The sequence below is a fragment of the Vombatus ursinus genome, unplaced genomic scaffold (assembly GCF_900497805.2).
Source record: "Vombatus ursinus unplaced genomic scaffold, bare-nosed wombat genome assembly UNPS02000026.1, whole genome shotgun sequence".
In the NCBI taxonomy this organism is placed as follows: Eukaryota; Metazoa; Chordata; class Mammalia; order Diprotodontia; family Vombatidae; genus Vombatus; species Vombatus ursinus.
Window position 1 is genome coordinate 35,669 of NW_020939804.1, and position 18,543 is coordinate 54,211.

The 18,543-nt window shown below is 41.9% G+C and overlaps 1 protein-coding gene across 1 annotated transcript; it reads left to right on the forward strand.

Moving 5' to 3' along the window:
* The first annotated feature begins 207 nt into the window (after positions 1-207).
* Positions 208-15,852, forward strand: LOC114042864 (zinc finger protein 3-like). The gene is given in 3 exon segments (XM_027862019.1): positions 208-224; positions 15,238-15,527; positions 15,530-15,852. Coding segments are annotated over 3 exon segments (630 nt in total).
* Positions 15,853-18,543: the final 2,691 nt, after the last annotated feature.

Sequence of the window (18,543 nt, forward strand, 5' to 3'; positions counted from 1 at the left end):
CAGAGAGGGGCAGAAACGGCCCCTGCGCTCGCGGAGCGCACAGTCTGACGGGGCGGACAACGTGCAAACAATCAGAAAGAAGTTAACCGATGACAAGCAACAGCTAGCTGTCAGCCCATTTTATCCTTCCGACAGCGCTGCTAGGTAGGTGCCGTTATCATCCCATTTTACAGATAAGCAAACTGAGGCAAGCAGAAGTTAAGGGACATGCGCAAGGTCACGCAGTAAGTGTCCGAGGCAGGATTTGAGCTCAGTTCTCCCGTGCTCCAGGTCCAGGACTCTATCCATCCCCTGCCCCTTCTAGCTTCCTCTGACAACGATGTACAAACAAGATATAAACAGCATACATTGGAGATAATCTCAAAGGAAAAGTACATGAGGAACTTTTAGTCTCATTGCAGTATCCAGGCCAAATCGAACTGCATAATTGTGGTTAACTCCTGGCTTTTCTGGCATTGTTTTTCAAGTGTTATAGTAGTCTAAAGGAGGGAGACATTGATGGGGGCTCAAAGGAGCAGGGCTGGACTCTTGAACGATTCTTTAAGATTCTCTTGGGGATGTGCAGGATTTGTTAGCTGAGAAGGGAATTAACATGTCATCTTTGGGAACCAGCAGACAGTTCACATTAAGGAGGAGATTCCTCAGACCCTGATAAAGAGCACTGAAGGTATCTGGTCACAGCCTCTGCAGCAGCAAGCATCCTTCACCCTGTCATTGGAAGCAGGAGTACTTCACTGAAGGAGAAGTGTGCTAAGTCAAATAGGGACAATAATATACAGAGTGAAGACAAGGAGAGATGTGGTAGCTCGCAAGGGATCACTTCAGTGTTCTCTACAGTGCTGTTCAAAGAAGCCAAATTTCCATAGCTTAAGAAGGGAATGTGTTCAAGAAAAAGAGGAATGTGGACATTTGAGAGGAAAGAACAGTTAAGGTCTAGAATGTTCTGAGGTTCAATTGAGGAGTGGTAGCAAGTGTCATAGGTAAATGAAAATAAGAATTCAGCTGGAGCTTGTAGGGTGCAACGTGTTTCTTCTACAGATTTTTTCCCACTTGCTTTGGGCCAGGCATGAATGAAGCAGGCATTTCGAGGGAGATCCAGTATGATATAACATTCCGAGTATGAGGCCTCTTTAAAAAACAAAAACAAAAACCTTTAAAAATATTTTTGATGGCCTTTGATATTTTAATCAAAGACATTTCCAAGCATTCCATCCTCCTTTGTAGCAATAACACACAACACAGAAATCTGGTCTGACAGTGCATAAAATACTCCGGTCTTTAAGTCCTCCACTTCCCTGCCATGGGGGGGGGGGGGGGGGGGAGGCTTATTTTATTATCTGATCTCCAGGACAGTCTTTAGTTTTCCAATTTATTCTGAGTTCAGTTTCCTTTTAGTGCTCCTCTTTGGCATCACTGTCGTTACTGTATCTTTTGGTTCTACTTATGTCACTTTGCATGACTTTATACAAATCTTCCACATTTCTCTGAATTCTTCATGTTTATAATTTATTTACATGATACACTTGTATGCTGTGGTTTAAAAAAAGAAGTGTTTCCCCAAGAGTTCTTTGACACTGTGAGTGATTTTTAAAGTCTCTGACCATGGAAGCCAAACCATGCGGATAGTTAAATGTGGTTAGGAATGCTGATATTTTCAGCGAATTGGGCTGAGGGAATGCACTGATCAGTGAGCATGCAGAACAGGTGCAGTAAATGTGGGGGAGTAGAGATGATCAGCAAGGAAACTCAGGTAGGAAATAGGGACTTTCCATTTGAGATCTCTTGGGGTGAAACACTGGCATGTAGCAGTGAAGTTCATTTTGTGGACATCCTATCTGATGATGGCTGACCATGGAGGATATGTGAAGATCAGGGACGTTGATGACATTTCTACATTGTGAATGTTGAAGTCAACAAGGATGATAGGAAGGGCTGGATAGAAAGGTAAAATGTGAGGTGCTGAAGTCATCAAAGGAAGCCTAAGTGGCTCAGGGCCACTTGAGGAGCCAGGAGGCCACATGTGGCCTCAGGCCGCAGGTTCCCCACCCCTGGCAGGTAATGGCAAACATTATGCCACTTGTGGCTTTCCCTCTGAGGAATTCTCAAAACATGGGTTTTGGTTTCTGGCTCCTCAAGTGATTTTATTAGTGGTTTGGAGGAAATTGGATGGTTCTGTGCCACTAACTTAGAGAAATGTTTGTAAGTTGGAGGGTGAGAACTACATATGTATTAATGAGGTGGGAAGTTGCCAGTTTGCAGAAGCTCTTACTTAGCATGGGTATAGATAAGAGTCGAGGCAGTGTCTTCACATCAGTTCAGTGTTTCAGCCTCTATACCAGGCTGGAATGTAGAGCACCATCAAAACAATTGGATCAGTTGAGGGTCATTTTGGGTCGCCATTTTTCATATGCTCTTATACATCTCATAGAGATCTGGGTGGAGGTGCCATCGACACTGAACCAAAGAGAGAAACACAGATCGGGAGAGGGCCTAAAACATAAAGCGACTGATGCTGGACAAAGACAGAGGGAGAAGATGAATGACAAGTGTGGACAGAAATGAAAAACCTAGAAGTGCTAAAGACACACTGACCCAAGGGCAAAGAGCCTAGATTTATGTAACCCCCATTTTTTAAGATTGTTGTCATATTTTGCCAAAACTTCCCCCCCAAAATAGTTTTCATTTGAGCAACTGTCTACCATGTGATGCTGAAGGTTTTACTCTGCCTTCCCCCCAGCAGATTTTCAGGGAAGAAAATTTTGCTCAATGCCCTTTTATCTAACTAAATTCTGATTATCCTTACTTAGCTTCACTAAAACCAATAGACTCAAACATTGAAAGGGCCTTGTATAAGGGTCCCCCCCCCCTTCATTTATCAGGACTTGACTTGGCACAATTTCCCTGTGGGTCCTTGTTTTCTCTTTATTTTGGAAAAATATGAATAGGTTATATGGTTAATGCAGAATGTACCCTAATATATATTATTTTCCCAAGTCAGACAGCTCGAGGGTATTGTTAAGGCTGATAATTTCCCATAACCAAATAATGCTATTTGAAGCTTGTCATTAATTCTTCAGGCTGTATTGGCACCCAGAACCCTGCTTATTTCAAGTAACCGGTTCTGACAGAGCATGTGTCCTGGGGGTTTTATCCTCAGTATATCTACAAGTAGTGGATCTCAATCTTTTTTTCTCCATCCCTTCAGTAAAGTATTTGGATTTTAAAGGGACACGTTAGATGATAGTGTACTTTGTTTCCCAGGGAGTCAGGAAGACTTCTGTTGGCCCAGGAACCTTGAGTGTTTATATCTGAAAGGAGAGCCCTGACCTCTGGTCAGACTAGAGGTTCCCTCTCTCCATAGGTGGAGGCAGAGGCCCTTACATACCCTAGGAGAGAAGCCAATGTGAGACTAAGAAAGTCAGTCCTAGCCCTGCAGCGTTATAGATGGGAAATAAAAATGCTTAATCCTTTCATGGGATAGTGAAATCAAGAGATTCTTGCCTTGTCCATAATTCTCTTCAAGGGAGATATTGTCTCAGGAAGGCTTCTGTCCCTGGGATTCCCCCCAGCTTGCCTTCTGACCATCTGAATAAAGAAACTTGTATTTTATTTTGTATCTCTGGGGATTTAGCGTTTTGAGCTAAGCCTGGTATTCCTTTTAGATCTTTAGTTAAAAAGAGGTTAAGGAGGAGGCGAGATGGGATTCTCTTAGCTTTTCTGGGCCACTATAATGGTCACAGTGACTTGGAAAGTAGATCACCGCACTGTTATTCTGAGATCTTTCAAAGCAAGTTTCTAAAGCCCTTCATGAACTCTCTCTACCTTATCTATGGCTTAAACTTGTGGGGTTGCGACCCACAGTTTAAGAAGCACTGAAGGAGGGGCAGCTAGGTGGCGCAATGGATAGAACACTGGCCCTGAAGTCAGGAGGACCTGAGTTCAAATCCGGCCTCAGACCAAACACTTGATACGTACTAGCTGTGTGACCCTGGGCAAGTCACTTAACCCCAATTGCCTAAGCAAAAAAAAAAAAAAAGAAGAAGAAGAAGCACTGAAGGAGTCATGAGTGGAAAAAGTTTAAGAAGCCCTGATATGCAGTCTTAAAGCTTGCTACTCCTTGTATTGAAATAACAACTTCTGGGTGCCTATGTTGGCTCCGTGTTAACATGAAAGCATTTGGGGTTCCTTCCCGGGGCCCATGGCTTTTGGAATGAAGCGCTACCCAATTTAGTTCCTAGTAAGGCAAAAATTTCTCAGCAAAACTAAGTAAAGCTTAACTACTTTTGTGCAGGCATGACTCTTTATTAGGTTCTAAAGTAAGGGTAAAGCGTATGACTCCTTTGGGTTTCACTTGAAGAAGTATTGCTTAAGAGTGACATTGAGGCGCTCAGCAGGACAGTCACCATGCTATAGAGTTTAGTAGAAAGTTAGACACATAACAGGTATGCAATGAATATTTGACTTGGAATACATCGTGAAAGACATTTCCTATGCCGTCAGCTAACTTCAAGTCTCCCCCAAGGTCCTCGTGAGAGAGGATCCCTGGGTGAGCAGGAGTGTGTTGCATGTTTCAGGAATCGCTGACCTTCAAGGATGTGGCCGTGGAATTCACCTGGGAGGAATGGAGGCAACTGGATCGTACTCAGAGAACCTTATTCAGGGAGGTGATGCTGGAGAACTATGGGAACTTTGTTTCCTTGGATAAACACAGCCTTCCTTTTTAACTTAGAAGCTTCTCATTGGGACAGCTTGGTATTTTCATTTACCGGTGGCTGTGGGGTGCCTGAAAGGCATGGCAGAAATAGAGGAGAATAGATCTGATAATAGGGCTCAGAAGGGAATAGAATCATTCCTAGACTTAGCGGTGGAATGGGCCCAGAGGGATTCCAGCTCAACCATTTGGTCTTAACAGTGAGGAAAATGAGGCCCGGATGGGTGAAGTGTCTTGGCCACAGTCACCAAAGTAGTGAGTATCACAATTCAGGCCCAGGTCTCCTGACTCTAAATCCAGTACCCTTCAGCCCCACTACGCTTATTTTCCCTTGCTGTTTGCAATCAGGAAATGATCAAAGTGGAATGTGGCACATGCTGTTGGGCATAATTAGACTATTGGTCAGGTTTGTAAGAGAAGAGAGAAAGGCTGGGAGGGACAGAGAGTCGGTGATGGGCTCTTTTATTTGTTTTCAGTACTGAGGAGACCTAAAAAAGAGCCAATGGAGAAGCATAGATTTAAGATGCAAGAGATGATTCTTAGAATAAGAAGGGTATCATGGGACCAAGGGTTCAGGAAAAGGAATCAGCCTAAGCAAGGAGTAGTGATAATTCTTTGCTCTGTGACTGAAAAGGACAGGAAGTCCTTAACTCGGTTAGGATGGACAGGGCTTCAGTACCTGTTTCCAGGTGCAAGATCTTTTCTTTGTATAACTAGAAATTTGTAGCTTCATGTTTCTGCCCCAAGCCTGCCCCTTCCCCATTCTTTGTTTCACTGTCAGAGATTCTCGATCAAAACACCAGGGCAGGTACTGGAAAACGTGCAGAATTCTTATTGAATTAGGTATACAGGCAAGTTTTCTTTTTTTGAGTCTAAAATCACTTTGTGATCCACCTTTCTCTACTTAGTAATATCAGTCATGAACATCCTTCAGATGTCCTTATTTATACCTTCCCAGTGCACTTTGTTCCTGAAGTGCTGTGAGCTAGAAATGGACTCTGATGTGGCCCTGTCCAAAGTATTTTCCCATTTCCTTCCTCTGACCAGAGCTTGCGGTTACCAAACCAGATGTTATCTTCTAGCTGGAGAGAGGAGAAGCTCCATGGATGCTTGAGACAGAAGTGCCAAGAAGCACGCCTACAGGTGAGTGAGTAAGATGGGAGTCATCTAAGAAAGAGCTGAGCTATTCGTTTGGGGGGGGGGGGGGGGTGAATGCATTTGAAACATTTGACTGAATGCTGTCCTCACAGAGGAGGTCTGAGTCTGTCCGGGTTGAGCTTTCTCACACTCATTCATTTTCATGTCAGTAACTTAGTTTCTGTAGGGTCACAGAATGATATCTTCCTACTCCATTTGAATTCTTTCTCAATTCAGGTCAGCAGACATTTATTAAACAGCTACTGTGTGCTGGTACTGGGGATGCAAAGTCAAAAATGGAAGACCTTCTCTTGCCTGAAGGGACTTTTCTACCACCGTGGGGCTCAGTGTGTATGCAGGTCTCTTGAGGAGGAAGTAAGTGATGTCAGCTGGGAGGTGGGGGGGTAGACAGGAAGAGCAGAGCCTTCACGCAGGAGCTGAGCTGAGCCTTAAGGGAGGCACAGGATTCTGAGAGGCGGAGGTGAGGAGGTGCGCTTTCCAGGCCTGTGGTAGAAAGTGGTGGCACAGGCTGGAGGAAAATCTCGAAGCAGTATAGCCGAAGTATAGAGTAGAGGAGAGGGAATAATGTGAAGTAAGTCTAGAAAGGCAGGTGGGAGCTCAGTCACCAAAGCCTGAGGGCTGTCTGCGTTGTATTGGAAGCAATACGACGGTGGGGTGTACGTTTAGATCACACCTGCACCTCAGGGAGATCATTTTGGGGCCTACGTGGATGAGAGTGGAAGGAAGCGAGGAGTCAGATTAAGAGTCTGTGGTAACGGTCCAGGTGAGATGTGAGGAGGACCTCAGCTAGAGCTGGGGCTGTGCGAGTGTGAAAAAGGGATAGATACAAGAGATGTGGTGGTGGGGGGGAATTCACATGACCTGGCATGGGGTGTGGGTATCATCAGTCTAGAGCTGGGAGCCCAGGGTTAGGGGAAGGTCACAGAAGTAATGACCTCAGATCCTCTAAGTCCAAATCCAGCTCTCTTTCCATTGCTGTTATTCAGTCGTTCACTCGTGTCTGACTCTTTGTGATCCCATTTTTCTTGGCAAAGATACTGGAGTGGTTTGCCATTTCTTTCTCCAGTGTGTCCCCATTTTGTAATTGAGGAACTGAGGCAAATAGGAGTTAAGTGACTTGCTCAGGGTTACACAGTCAATAAGCGTCTGAGGCTAGATTTGAACTCAGGTCTTCCTGATTTGAAGCCCAGGGCTGTATCCATTGCACCACCTAGCTGCCCCCTTTTACCATTGTGCCACAATGAAAGTCCAAAATAGCTCCTAGTTTGCTAACCTGGGTGAGAGGGCCCTCAATAGAAATGTGAAGATTAACCCAGGGGGATGGCTTTCTAAGAGAAATTATACATTTTTCTTCCTGGCATTTAAAGCCTTCCACTATCTGACTCCCCGCCTCCAGGGACAGCATCGTGCAGTGGAAAGGGTACTTGTTTAGAGGTCAGTGAGACCTGTAGTAGTTGTGTGACTCTGGGTAAATCACTTCACCTCTCTGTCCCTCAGTTTCCTCATTTGTAAAATGAGGGGGTTGGACTTGAAGACTTTTGAGGCCCTCGCTCTATCCTTTTTCAGGATCATTTCATGTTAATTTACTTTGTGCACTTTGTGTTCCAACCAGTATAGTCAGCTAGCTGTTACCTGAATTTGGCATTCTGCCTTTTGCCTCTGCTTTTGTTGGAATCCATACCTGGAATGAACAGACTTCTCACCTAACTCTTAGACTCATCCCTAGTTTCCTTCAAGGCTTATTTCAGGTAACATCTCCTCCACTAAACCTTTCCTGGTTTCCCACCTTGTTAGTTCTTTCTCTCAACTCTTTGCCATCAGCAAATAAGAAAAGTATGCCATCTGTGCCTTTATTTAAATCACTGATAAAAGTGGAAATAGCAAAGGGCCAAGCACATGTCTATGAGGAATTCCACTGGATAATCCCTTCCAAGTTAATTTGAACTTTTAATGTGATTATTTTTTGGGTTTGACTTTTAAACAAGTTCAGAGTATTGATAATGGTGATGATGATGATAACTAGCATTTATATAGTGCTTTAAGATTTTCAAAGTGCTTTATAGATATTACCTCTTTATCCTCATAAGGATACCTCACAAGGAGGTGAGAGGTATTATCTCAGTGTACAGATGAGGAAACTGAGGCAGAAAGCTGCAGAGTCATCTGGGTTAAGTAACTTGAATTCATCAAGTACAGCCAGATTTTCTCTCAGGCATTAACACTCTTCCCTCTTCAGCAATTTTTGTTCTGTCATTTCCAGTTCAAAGAACATTTCTACTTGGCAGAAAAAACAGAGGCAAGATAAGGGTTGAGGACCTCTGTCTTCTTTCTCTCATCAGTTATCATTGTCTAACTCATCCCAAGCTATACTCCTATCCTTTCTTTCCTCCCAATATTCCTTTGACAATTTGTTTTTGTTACCCTTAGCTTGCATTCTGAGCTTTAGCACTCCTGGCACTGTTTTTACAGGACCATGTCATTGTCTTAGTTATCCTGTTACTGCCTTTGCTTTCATCTTTTGTACTTATATTTTTTAATATAAGTTCTCTGCATATCCACATCACTCTTTTTAGATAAATCCTGTTTTTCTTCCTCGTTGGATTGTTTTCCTTTATTTATTGAAGTTCCCATCACAGAAGTTGTTGTTGTTGGTGGTGGTGGTGGTGGTCGTGGACGTGGTCGTCCTTTATTCTCAAAGAGGACCAGTGACATCATGGGGTGATGTCTTGACTTGCAAGTGAATTGGATTTAAGTGAGGCAGAGTTTCACAAAGTCCTCAGCCTCATTCTGTCTTCCCGAGTCATCGAAGTCCAATGGTAGGACTAAAGTCAAGATGACTGGGGATGGCCCAGGATGCAGTGAAAGACCTTGGAGCCACTGGTGAGAGTTGGGTGAAAGTGGACCCCAAAGGTGGATGAGCAGCTCTGAAAAGGGCTCGGTAAGCCCTCACACCAGAGGTGTTAGTCCTCCCTAACACCCCACATACTCCAACTGAAGTTAACACCGAAGGAGTTGAATGGAACCTTAATTTGTTTTATTATCTTTACATGACATATTCCAAGAATTCCTTCTTACCACAAACAGATTTGTGACATCATCATCATTTGAAAGTTCCCTTCAGCAATATTAGTCATACCCCATTTTGGGTGACTCTCATATTCTCCCAGAAGTTCAAACATGCTAGAGACCTTCCTCACTCTGTCTGACATTGCAGACGTACTCGTGAAGTACCTTGTCCGCCTGTCATCCCGTGCTCTTGCCATGTTACTAGTCCATCTTTTCTTCCTAGTATTATGATTCCTTAGTGATGCCCTTTCCTCCTGTTCTTCATAGGAGTTCCTCAGTTCTCTGCAGCCTGCTCACACCCATCATGTGCCCCAGCATGGTATTCCCTTATTTCTTTGGATGAAGTAGTATTCCATATTTTCCCACCATCTAGAAACACTGGTAAAATGTTACTATTCGAAAGATGGGGCCTTTGCTTTCATGGGAAGATTGGGATTAGTAAAAAACATTGCAGTTATCCAAAGGCAATACGGTCTTCTTTCCCTCTCCTGTTCAATTCTGGGCCCAACCGGTTGTCCATTTCTACTGTCTCATGTGTATGTTTATGTAATGTACATAATATTGAACACACTCCAAAATGCATATTGGAATCTGGTTAGCAGACATTCTTCAACACTTGTTTTTCCCATGTGGCTGGACAGGCCAAACTTCTCAGAGTGATTATAGTTTTCTTCTAGGATACTCTGGAATGTTCTGGAGCCTGATGTACTTAGCACAATGTCATCTGCCAAAGGAGCATTTGGAATTCACCTTCCACAGAGACTCTCTCCTGGATATGGACTCTGTGCTAGATTCCTCCATCGTAGTGATCCAGACAACTCTGATTTATGCCTCACTTGATATTGGTTATCAGAGGATCATTAAACAGGGCTATTTTTTAACATTTTAAAAAATGTTTTTCTTAATATCTTTTGTTTTTAACATCACCTACATTCCCTACTGTATCCTTTCCCCACCATGCCAATATAATTAATAATTTAAAGAAGAAAGAAAGAAGAGAAAAAATGTGCCACAAAACTAGCACAGAAAACAAAAAGCCTGATGTACGTGCTACTCATACTCTTCTACTTTTTGCAAAGAAGCAGAAGGTGGAGCTCTTGGTCAAGCTTGGTCTTTATAATTTCATAGCATTCAGTTGTGATCATTTTCGTTCTTTTCCATCGACATTGTTGTCGTCATTGAGCATATTGTTTTCCTAGCCCCTCTCACTTCATTTTTAATCAATTTATAGAAGTGTTTCCGTGCTTCTCCGCATTCATCACATTTATCGTTTCTTATAGAATAGTCATATTCCATGATGTTCTTGTACCACATTTTGTTGTTCATAGTTCTTTGCTACCACAAAAGAGCATTGCTTTAACTATTTTGTTATATGTGAAGCCTTTTTTTTTTTTAATGCCCTTGACCTCTCATAGGTTTATGTTTAGCCATGGAATCTCTAGGTAAAAGACTGTGAGTGTTATAATCACTTTCTTGCATAATTTCAAATTACTTTCCAGAATGGTGTAAGTTGCAGCTCTACCAACAATGCATTAGTGTGCCCATTTTGCCATAGTCCCTGCAACATGGTCTTTTCCCTAGATGCAGGGATGCATGTTTATCCATGTGAGATTTCTCCTTGTTTGTGATGGGAGTAATCGGAGAATTCTCCTTAACTACCTAGACTGGGGTACTCCCATTGGAGCTGATCACGTGCCCAGGCCCTTTCCAGTGGTCCTGTGATTGTACCATTTAGGATAGCACAGATGTCCCGGATTCTCGCCACGGGGCATGTGTGATCTCAGAGACACCTGGTCAGCCCCTTGGTCCCTACGATGGTAGTGGTGAGTGATAGAGGATTTGCCACTGGACAGGAAGAGCTGCTCACTCTAACTTTAGAGGAGAAATAGCTTCAAGCTCTCCCTCAGAAATTCAGTGAGAGTGGGTGGGGATTGTTTTCTCCTCTTCTTCCTTTGGAAACAGTGGCAATTGTACACTTATGTCAGAGAATATATGTCCTTGCTAAGCTGCAGAGCTTTATACTTGAGGAAGGGTTGACTGAGAGATTTTGGCAAACTCTCCTGGGTGAAAATTTCCTACCATGTATCCTACTGGCACACTGGGCAGTCCATTTATTTCCCCAACATATCTACTGCTATTGTATAGGACAATCCCTATCCAGGCATTCTTATAACATATAGGGCATCCCAGACGGAGGGCCAAACCCATCTGACTCTAGGACAGTCGGGGTTTGCTCAAGAAGCAAGCAAGCAAAATCAGGTGAGCCCTAAATATGTGTTAGGATTAAAAAATGGGATTCAATACCTGGGCTTCATCGAAATCAACCCCTCACATCCTCAGTGGTTCCCCAGATGTAAAGTTCCACTCATCTTGGTCTTTATGTACGGAGGCTTCCAAAAACATGGACTCCATGTGCTCGTGAGGGTCTATGTGAAGAGACTGCTGACCCACATACTTTAGGTCTTTTAGTGTGTATCTGGTTCAAAGTCCCGCTTGACAGAGACATACTTGTGGGTGCCCAGGTGAGCAGCATAGGTTCTCTAAAACCTCAAAAGGCCAGTAAACCTCTGGCCTTTTTTTACTTTGGGTAAGTGAGTGTCAGTAGCTTGTTCTGGACTGTCTGTATCCCCTAAAGCTTGACTGAGTGAGCTGGATCCAGGATTTTCTTAAGTCTGACCTCCCACCCCCTGTTCTTCATGTGGGCCACCATCAATCTAGGGCCTTTGCCACTATTGCCTCATTGACCTAATCAACATGTCTTCCCTATCGTGATGGCTATCAGTGCCTTCAGGAAGTGGGACTTCTTTCAGGCCTCTTTGCCCACCAGACCAGCAGAATGAGTGAGGTTCAGGTGTTCTTGGTGAAGGATAGTGAAGATACCTGGACTCCTTCCCAGGAAAAGATGGACTACCCCTGACTAGCCTTAGCCACAACAGTAGATACAAGAGCATTAGTGAAGTCAGTAACCCTATACCAGTCACTGATAGGAGCTTGGCAACTGCTTAAGCAATTGGTGTAATGACTTTGTTTGGCTTCCTGTAGTCTACTGTAACCCTCTAATAAGTGCCACCCACCTTCCTTATTCACTGCCCAGGGTTACATCAGGTGAAATAGTGTGGTGATGAACTCTAGTCTTCACTATCTTTACTTTCCTTCATTTAGGAAGGAAATAAGACCTTGTATTGTTTGATGTGAACTATACCAGATGGCTTGTGCAACTCCTGGGGTTTCCATTTGGCCTTAAACACAATTACTGGCATGGAGATGACTTTCATTACCTCTTCAGGATCTGGGCTGGGCATGACTGAAGGGCTTTGACTGTCAGTGCTGGATGTTTTAGTTCAGTTTTACCAGCATCCTGTAGGCTGATGTTGAATTATTTCCTTACCAGTCCTATATTTCAAGAGCCATACCAAAAGTTCATTCTGAGAGGCGTCATCAGCCGTCACCTACAGAGTCTGAGGCAGACACCGTTCGTCTACCCACCATCCCTAGAGTGCATATTCGTATCCGCCACTGTGGCTCTCTCCATCTCACTAGTAATCCTGCCCATGACTGTACTGTGAGATGATAGGAGAGGCCCACAGTTAAAGCTTAATGCCACTGAAGTTGGGATCCAACCTTTCAGAAGGCAGAATCTAATTGCTCCTGGCTGGTCATTGGGAGTAGGGACTAGGTCAGGGGTAGGGAGACAGGCCGGTGGTACTGCGCTCCTTGCTCTTCCTCAAACAAGACACTCCATCTCTTGGCTCTAAATATTTTCAGTGGCTATTCCCCCATGCCTCGAATGCTCTCTTTCATTTCTTCCTCCTAGCTTACCTGGCTTCCTTCAAGTCCCAGCTAAAATCCCACCTTCTACGGGAAGCTTTTCCTAATCCCCTTTAATTCTAGTGTTTTCCCTCTGTTGATTATTTCCAATTTATCCTCTGCTCATATCTGCAGGGTTTCTTTTTTTCCAGTGCCCTTAATTGAGTGTAATTCACTTAGATACTTAAATTCACTCATATAAACTAGATGCTACCTTATTGTCTCTTTGCATAGCTTCACTTCAAATTTCTATTAATAATGTTTGTTCTAAGTGGAGGCAGACCTCCAATAAAGGATGAAACCATGACCTGAGGCACTCTGATTTACTTTTGGACAGATCTGATAGTTGGGAAATTTTTGCTTGCCTTAACTAAAATCGACCACCTGGAACTTCTATCCACCTTACTTAAGCTGAAAGTATAACATGTAGAGAGCTAAGTGTACGTGTGTGTTCTGTTAACCTGAACTCAACAAATGCAGTGAAAAATAAATAAATAAAAATTTTTAAAAATAAAAAAAAATTACGTTCTAAACACATTCCAGAAGACTAATGTATGAAGCGTGCTGTCCACCTCTTGGTGGAATGGATTCAGTGTGCTGAATGAAACACAAATTTTTTGACATAGCCAATATGGGCATTTGTGTGACTTGACTATGCATATTTTAACAAGGGTTTTATTTTTGTTTTTTCCACTGAAGTAGGAGGGGGAGGGAGAGGAAAACTAAAAATTGAATTGTTTAAAGAAATAAAAAAGACACAAAGGGTCATTGAAACATTTTTTTTCTAAATAGATAAAAGAACAGAAGGAAGGCCAGAAGGAAAAACAGAGGAGCAGAACAACTTCAACAGTTAGAGCTTGAATTTATTTTATACTTAAAAAAGAAAAAACAAACGGTTTATAATAGAGAGTCACAGTTTCCAATATAATCCTCTTTCTGTTCTACTTTTTATGTGAAAATACTGATTTTATTTAGTGTTTGCTAGAAGGTCAGAATAAAAAAAATTAATCTAGTGTTTGTTCTACAATTTTAAAATTGCAGATTATTCTATATAGGAGATGAGGCAGAATCTAGGATTTACTATAAGAAGCAGTTTCCTTTCCCCTAGCATGGAAAGTATTGACTTTTCTTTCTTTCCTTCAGAGTGCCTTAATCTGGAGTCTAGGTGGGAAACAACAGAGGCTATTGCAGTCCAAGGCATTTCTCTAGGGAAGTCATCTAAGGAAAGAATTAAGGATGGGCCATGGGATTCTGTGTTAGGAGAAGCTTAGGAATGTGCTTTTAGATCGGAGCAACAGAAAGCCAGCTATGAAAAGCAATCCCAGCAGGTGACAATCCGTCATAGAAAAACTTCTGATTTTTATACCAACGAATGTAATATGTTGGGAACAGACTTCAATCTGGGGTCAATCCTGATTCCACGGCATCAAGATCATAAGGGGAAAAATATTCATAAATGTGATACACATGGAATAAACTTTAAACAGTGTTCAGAAAAATGTAAGCATAATATTATTTTTTCTGAGACACTTTGCAAATATAAATACAAAAAGTCAGACAGTTGTGCTTTACATCTTACTCAAAATGACAGAAAATATACTGAAAAAATATTATGTGAAGGTGGGAAAGTGTTGAGTAGCAATGCGTCCCTTACAAATCATCAGATATTTCCAGCTGCACAGAAATCTTTTCAGTATAATATATGTGGGAAAGACTCTAGCTGCAAATCTCTTCTCTATCAAGAACTTCATACTGAAGAGGACACCTCTATGTAAGGAATGGGAAAAATCCTGTAGCTGGCATGAACAACTTACTGAACATAACAGAGTTCATACTGGAGAAAAACCCTTGCAATGTAATAAATGTGGAAAATCCTTTAGCTGGAGGGGACGTCTTGCTCTACATAAGAGAATTCATGCTGGAGAGAAACTTTTTGCATGCACTGAATGTGGGAAATCCTTTAATCAGTATGGAAAACTCAATGAACATAAGAGAATTCATACGGGAGAGAAACCCTTCCCATGCAATAAATGTGGCAAATCCTTTAATCGGCGGAAAGCACTCATTATCCATAGGAGAATTCATACTGGAGAGAAACCATTTGGTTGTAGTGAGTGTGGGAAATTCTTCAATCAGAGGGGATACCTTACTGGGCATAAGAAAATTCATACTGGAGAAAAACCCTTTGAATGTAATGAATGTGGGAAATTCTTTAGGCGAAGATGACACCTTACTACGCATATGGTTATTCATACAGGAGAGAAACCCTTTGAATGTAATGAATGTGGGAAAGCCTTTAATGAATGTGGAAAGCTTACTGAACACAAGAGAATTCACACAGGAGAGAAGCCCTTTGAGTGTACCGAATGTGGAAAATCCTTTAATTCAAATGGACAACTTACTACACACAGGAGAATTCATACTGGAAAGAAACCCTTTCAGTGTAATGAATGTGGGAAGTCCTTTAATTGTCGAAAAGCACTTATTGTACATAGAAGGATTCATACTGGAGAAAAGCCTTTTGAATGTAACGAATGTGGAAAATCCTTTAACTGGAGTAGACAACTTACCGCACATAAGAGAGTTCATACTGGAGAGAAACCCTTTGAATGTAATGAATGTGGGAAATCTTTTAGCAGGAGTGCCTCCCTTACTAAACATAAGAGAATCCATATTGGAGAGAAACCCTTCGAATGTACTGAGTGTGGGAAATTCTTTAATTGTCATGCACACCTTAGTGAACATAAGAGAATTCATACTGGAGAAAAACCCTTTGAATGTAATGATTGGTCTCCTTTAGGTGGAGAGGACAACTTACTAGACGTAAGAGAATTCATACTGGAGAAAAACCCTTTGAATGCAACGAATGTGGAAAATTCTTTAATCAGCGTGGAAACCTTACTGAACATGAGAGAATTCACACTGGAGAGAAACCCTTTGAATGTAGTGAATGTGGGAAATCCTTTGAACAGCGTGGAAACCTTACCGACCATAAGAGAATTCATACTGGAGAGAAGCACTTTGAATGTAATCAATGTGGCAAATCCTTTAATTGTCGTGGAAAACTTATTGACCACAAGAGAATTCATACTGGAGAGAAACCTCTTTGATTGTAGTGAATGTGGGAATTCCTTTCCCTGTAGAGCAGTGCTTAGTGACATAAGAGAATTCATATTGCAGAGAAATCCTTGAGTGTAATGAATGTGTATAATCTTTTCACTGGAGGGGATAGCTTACTAGCATAAGAAAATTCATTTATGAAAGAAACACTTTGATTGCAGTGGATGTAGGAAATCCTTTAACCAAAGTGAACAGCTATTATACATAAAATTCATGAATTAAAGCTACTTGGAATGTTCAGAATGCAAACTGTCTTTTAGCTGGTACCAAGATCTTACTAAGCATGAGAATTCATGGTAGGGAGAAAGCTTTTGTGGAGTACAGCAGTTTCATTGGCATGTGAATCACCTTGAAATGGTGAAATGGTGAAATGGTGAAATGGTGATGGAATACATCTCACTGTATTACTTTCTATGTAAAAGACACATACCGTATGTCACCAATTTTTCTTTTCTGCTTAAATTTGTTTCCAAGGCATCAGCTTCCCTCCACGTCAAGCTTTTCCTCCCTAGATAAAAAAGACATGTACTTCTTGCTCTGAGCTCCAAAATCTCCCTTAACTGCAATTTTTGCAGGGTGAATTAAGTAATATTTCATCTTAAATCCATAATAAAGGCCCAAATTGAGGTCATTTATCCATTTATCCAGAGAAATATCTCTCTTCCCTGTTGTGAACTACTCTCAGTGGAAAAAAAGGAAGAAAAACTCTTCCATCAGCCCTTTTTCATTGAACCCCAGAATGGGTCCATTTGGGATACTGGGCGGAACCAATGGGGCACGTTATTGGTAGGTTTTAATGGTGGGGCCCTCTGTGCTCTAAATGATTGGGAACCACAGGTCTGGGGCATGCACAGCTGTGTGGGCTGACAGTCCAGGTGTTGTAGTGAACTGCACTCACTACAGTTTAAGTTTCTGGATTTCACTTGTGCTTGTGAATGCCTGCAATAAACCTGGCTATGTTCCAGAACTGCCACTGTGTCACTGATACTGAACCTCCGATTTGATTACCGTATCCAATCAGCTATCACACCCTTGGAACATTAATCAATATAGGAAAATGTTCACAAATGACCTGCTTTATTTGACAGTGTAAAGTTCACGTCCAAGAGAAATTCTTTGTAATTGTTATGGGAAAGTTTTCAGCCACAGCCACTGCCTTATGTAGCATTAAAGCATTCACAAACAAAGGATGTCAGAAACCAGAACCCATTCCTGACCAGTATTCTCCTCCATTTGCTGGAGATACTGTAGTCATCCAGCCTCTGATTGAAAATCTCCACTGAATGGAAACCCACTATCTGAGGAACTTCATATTACTTTTAGACAGTTCTAATTGTTAGGAAGAAGGCAGCTAGGTGGCGCGGTGGATGGAGTATTGGGGCTGAAGTCAAGAAGACTCACCATCCTGAGTTTAAATATGGCCTCAGATACTTAGTAGCTGTGTGACCCCGGGCAAGTCACTTGACTTTGTTTGCCTCAGTTCCTCATCTGTGAAATGAGCTGGAGAAGGAAATGACAAACCACTCCAGTGTCTCTGCCAAGAAAACCCCACATGGGGTCGTGAAGAGCTGGACACAACTGAAAATGACTCAACAGCCACAGTTGTTAGGAAGCGCTACTTTAGAGCAGAGGTTCTTTTAAAAAATTGTTTTAAATTATATTTTTTTCAATGAACAAAAATCCACCTTGACGTCTCCCTAAGAAAGAAAACAAAACCCCCGTTACAAACATGAAATCAAACAAAACATTGTCAATGTCCAAAAAGAGGCCTTGATTTTACACTTGATCCCACCTCCTTCTGAGGAGATAGATAGCATGTTTTGTCATAAGTCCTCTGGAATCATGGCCGTTCATTGTGTTGATCAGAGTTACTAAGTCTTTTAAAGTTGCTTATCTTTACACTATTGTTTCTATTATATAAATTGTTTTGTTTCTACACACTTAACTCTGCAATCAGTTCGTACAAATCTTCCTATGTTTTTCTGAAACTATTCCCTTCATCATTTTTTGTGTGTGTGTGTGTGTGTGAGACAATTGGGGTTAAGTGACTTGCCCAGAGTCACACAGCTAGTGAGTGTTATGTGTCTGAGGCCATATTTGAATGCAGGTCCTCCTGACTCCAGGGCCAGTACTCTATCCACTGCACCACCTAGCTGCTCCCCTTCATCATTTCTTATAGCACTATAGTATTCCATCATACTCATATGTCATAACTTATTCAGCCATTCCCTAGCTGATGAACACCCCCTAAGTTTCCAGTTCTTTACCACTTCCTAAAAAGCTTCCATAAATATTTTTTAGCATATGGATTCTTTCCTTCTTTCTTTAATCTCTGAGGTACAGACTTAGGAGTGATATTGTTGGGCCAAAGGGTATGCACAGTTTAATAACTTTTTGGTCATAGTTCTAAATTGCTTTCCAAAATGACTGGACCGGTTCACAGCTCCACAAATCAGTGTGTTAATATACCTGTTTCCCTTCTCTAGCATTTGTTGTTTCCATTTTGTTTGTTTGTTTGTTTTTGATCAACTTCGCTAATATGGTTGTGAGGTGGAACTTCAGAGTTGTTTTATGTAAGGGACCACAGGCCCAGTATGACCTCTGGAAAATTACTAGGTTGCAGTTGTCAAGGCCTCCTTGTGATAAGAACAAATTACTACCTCTTCCTGGAATACCCCTAT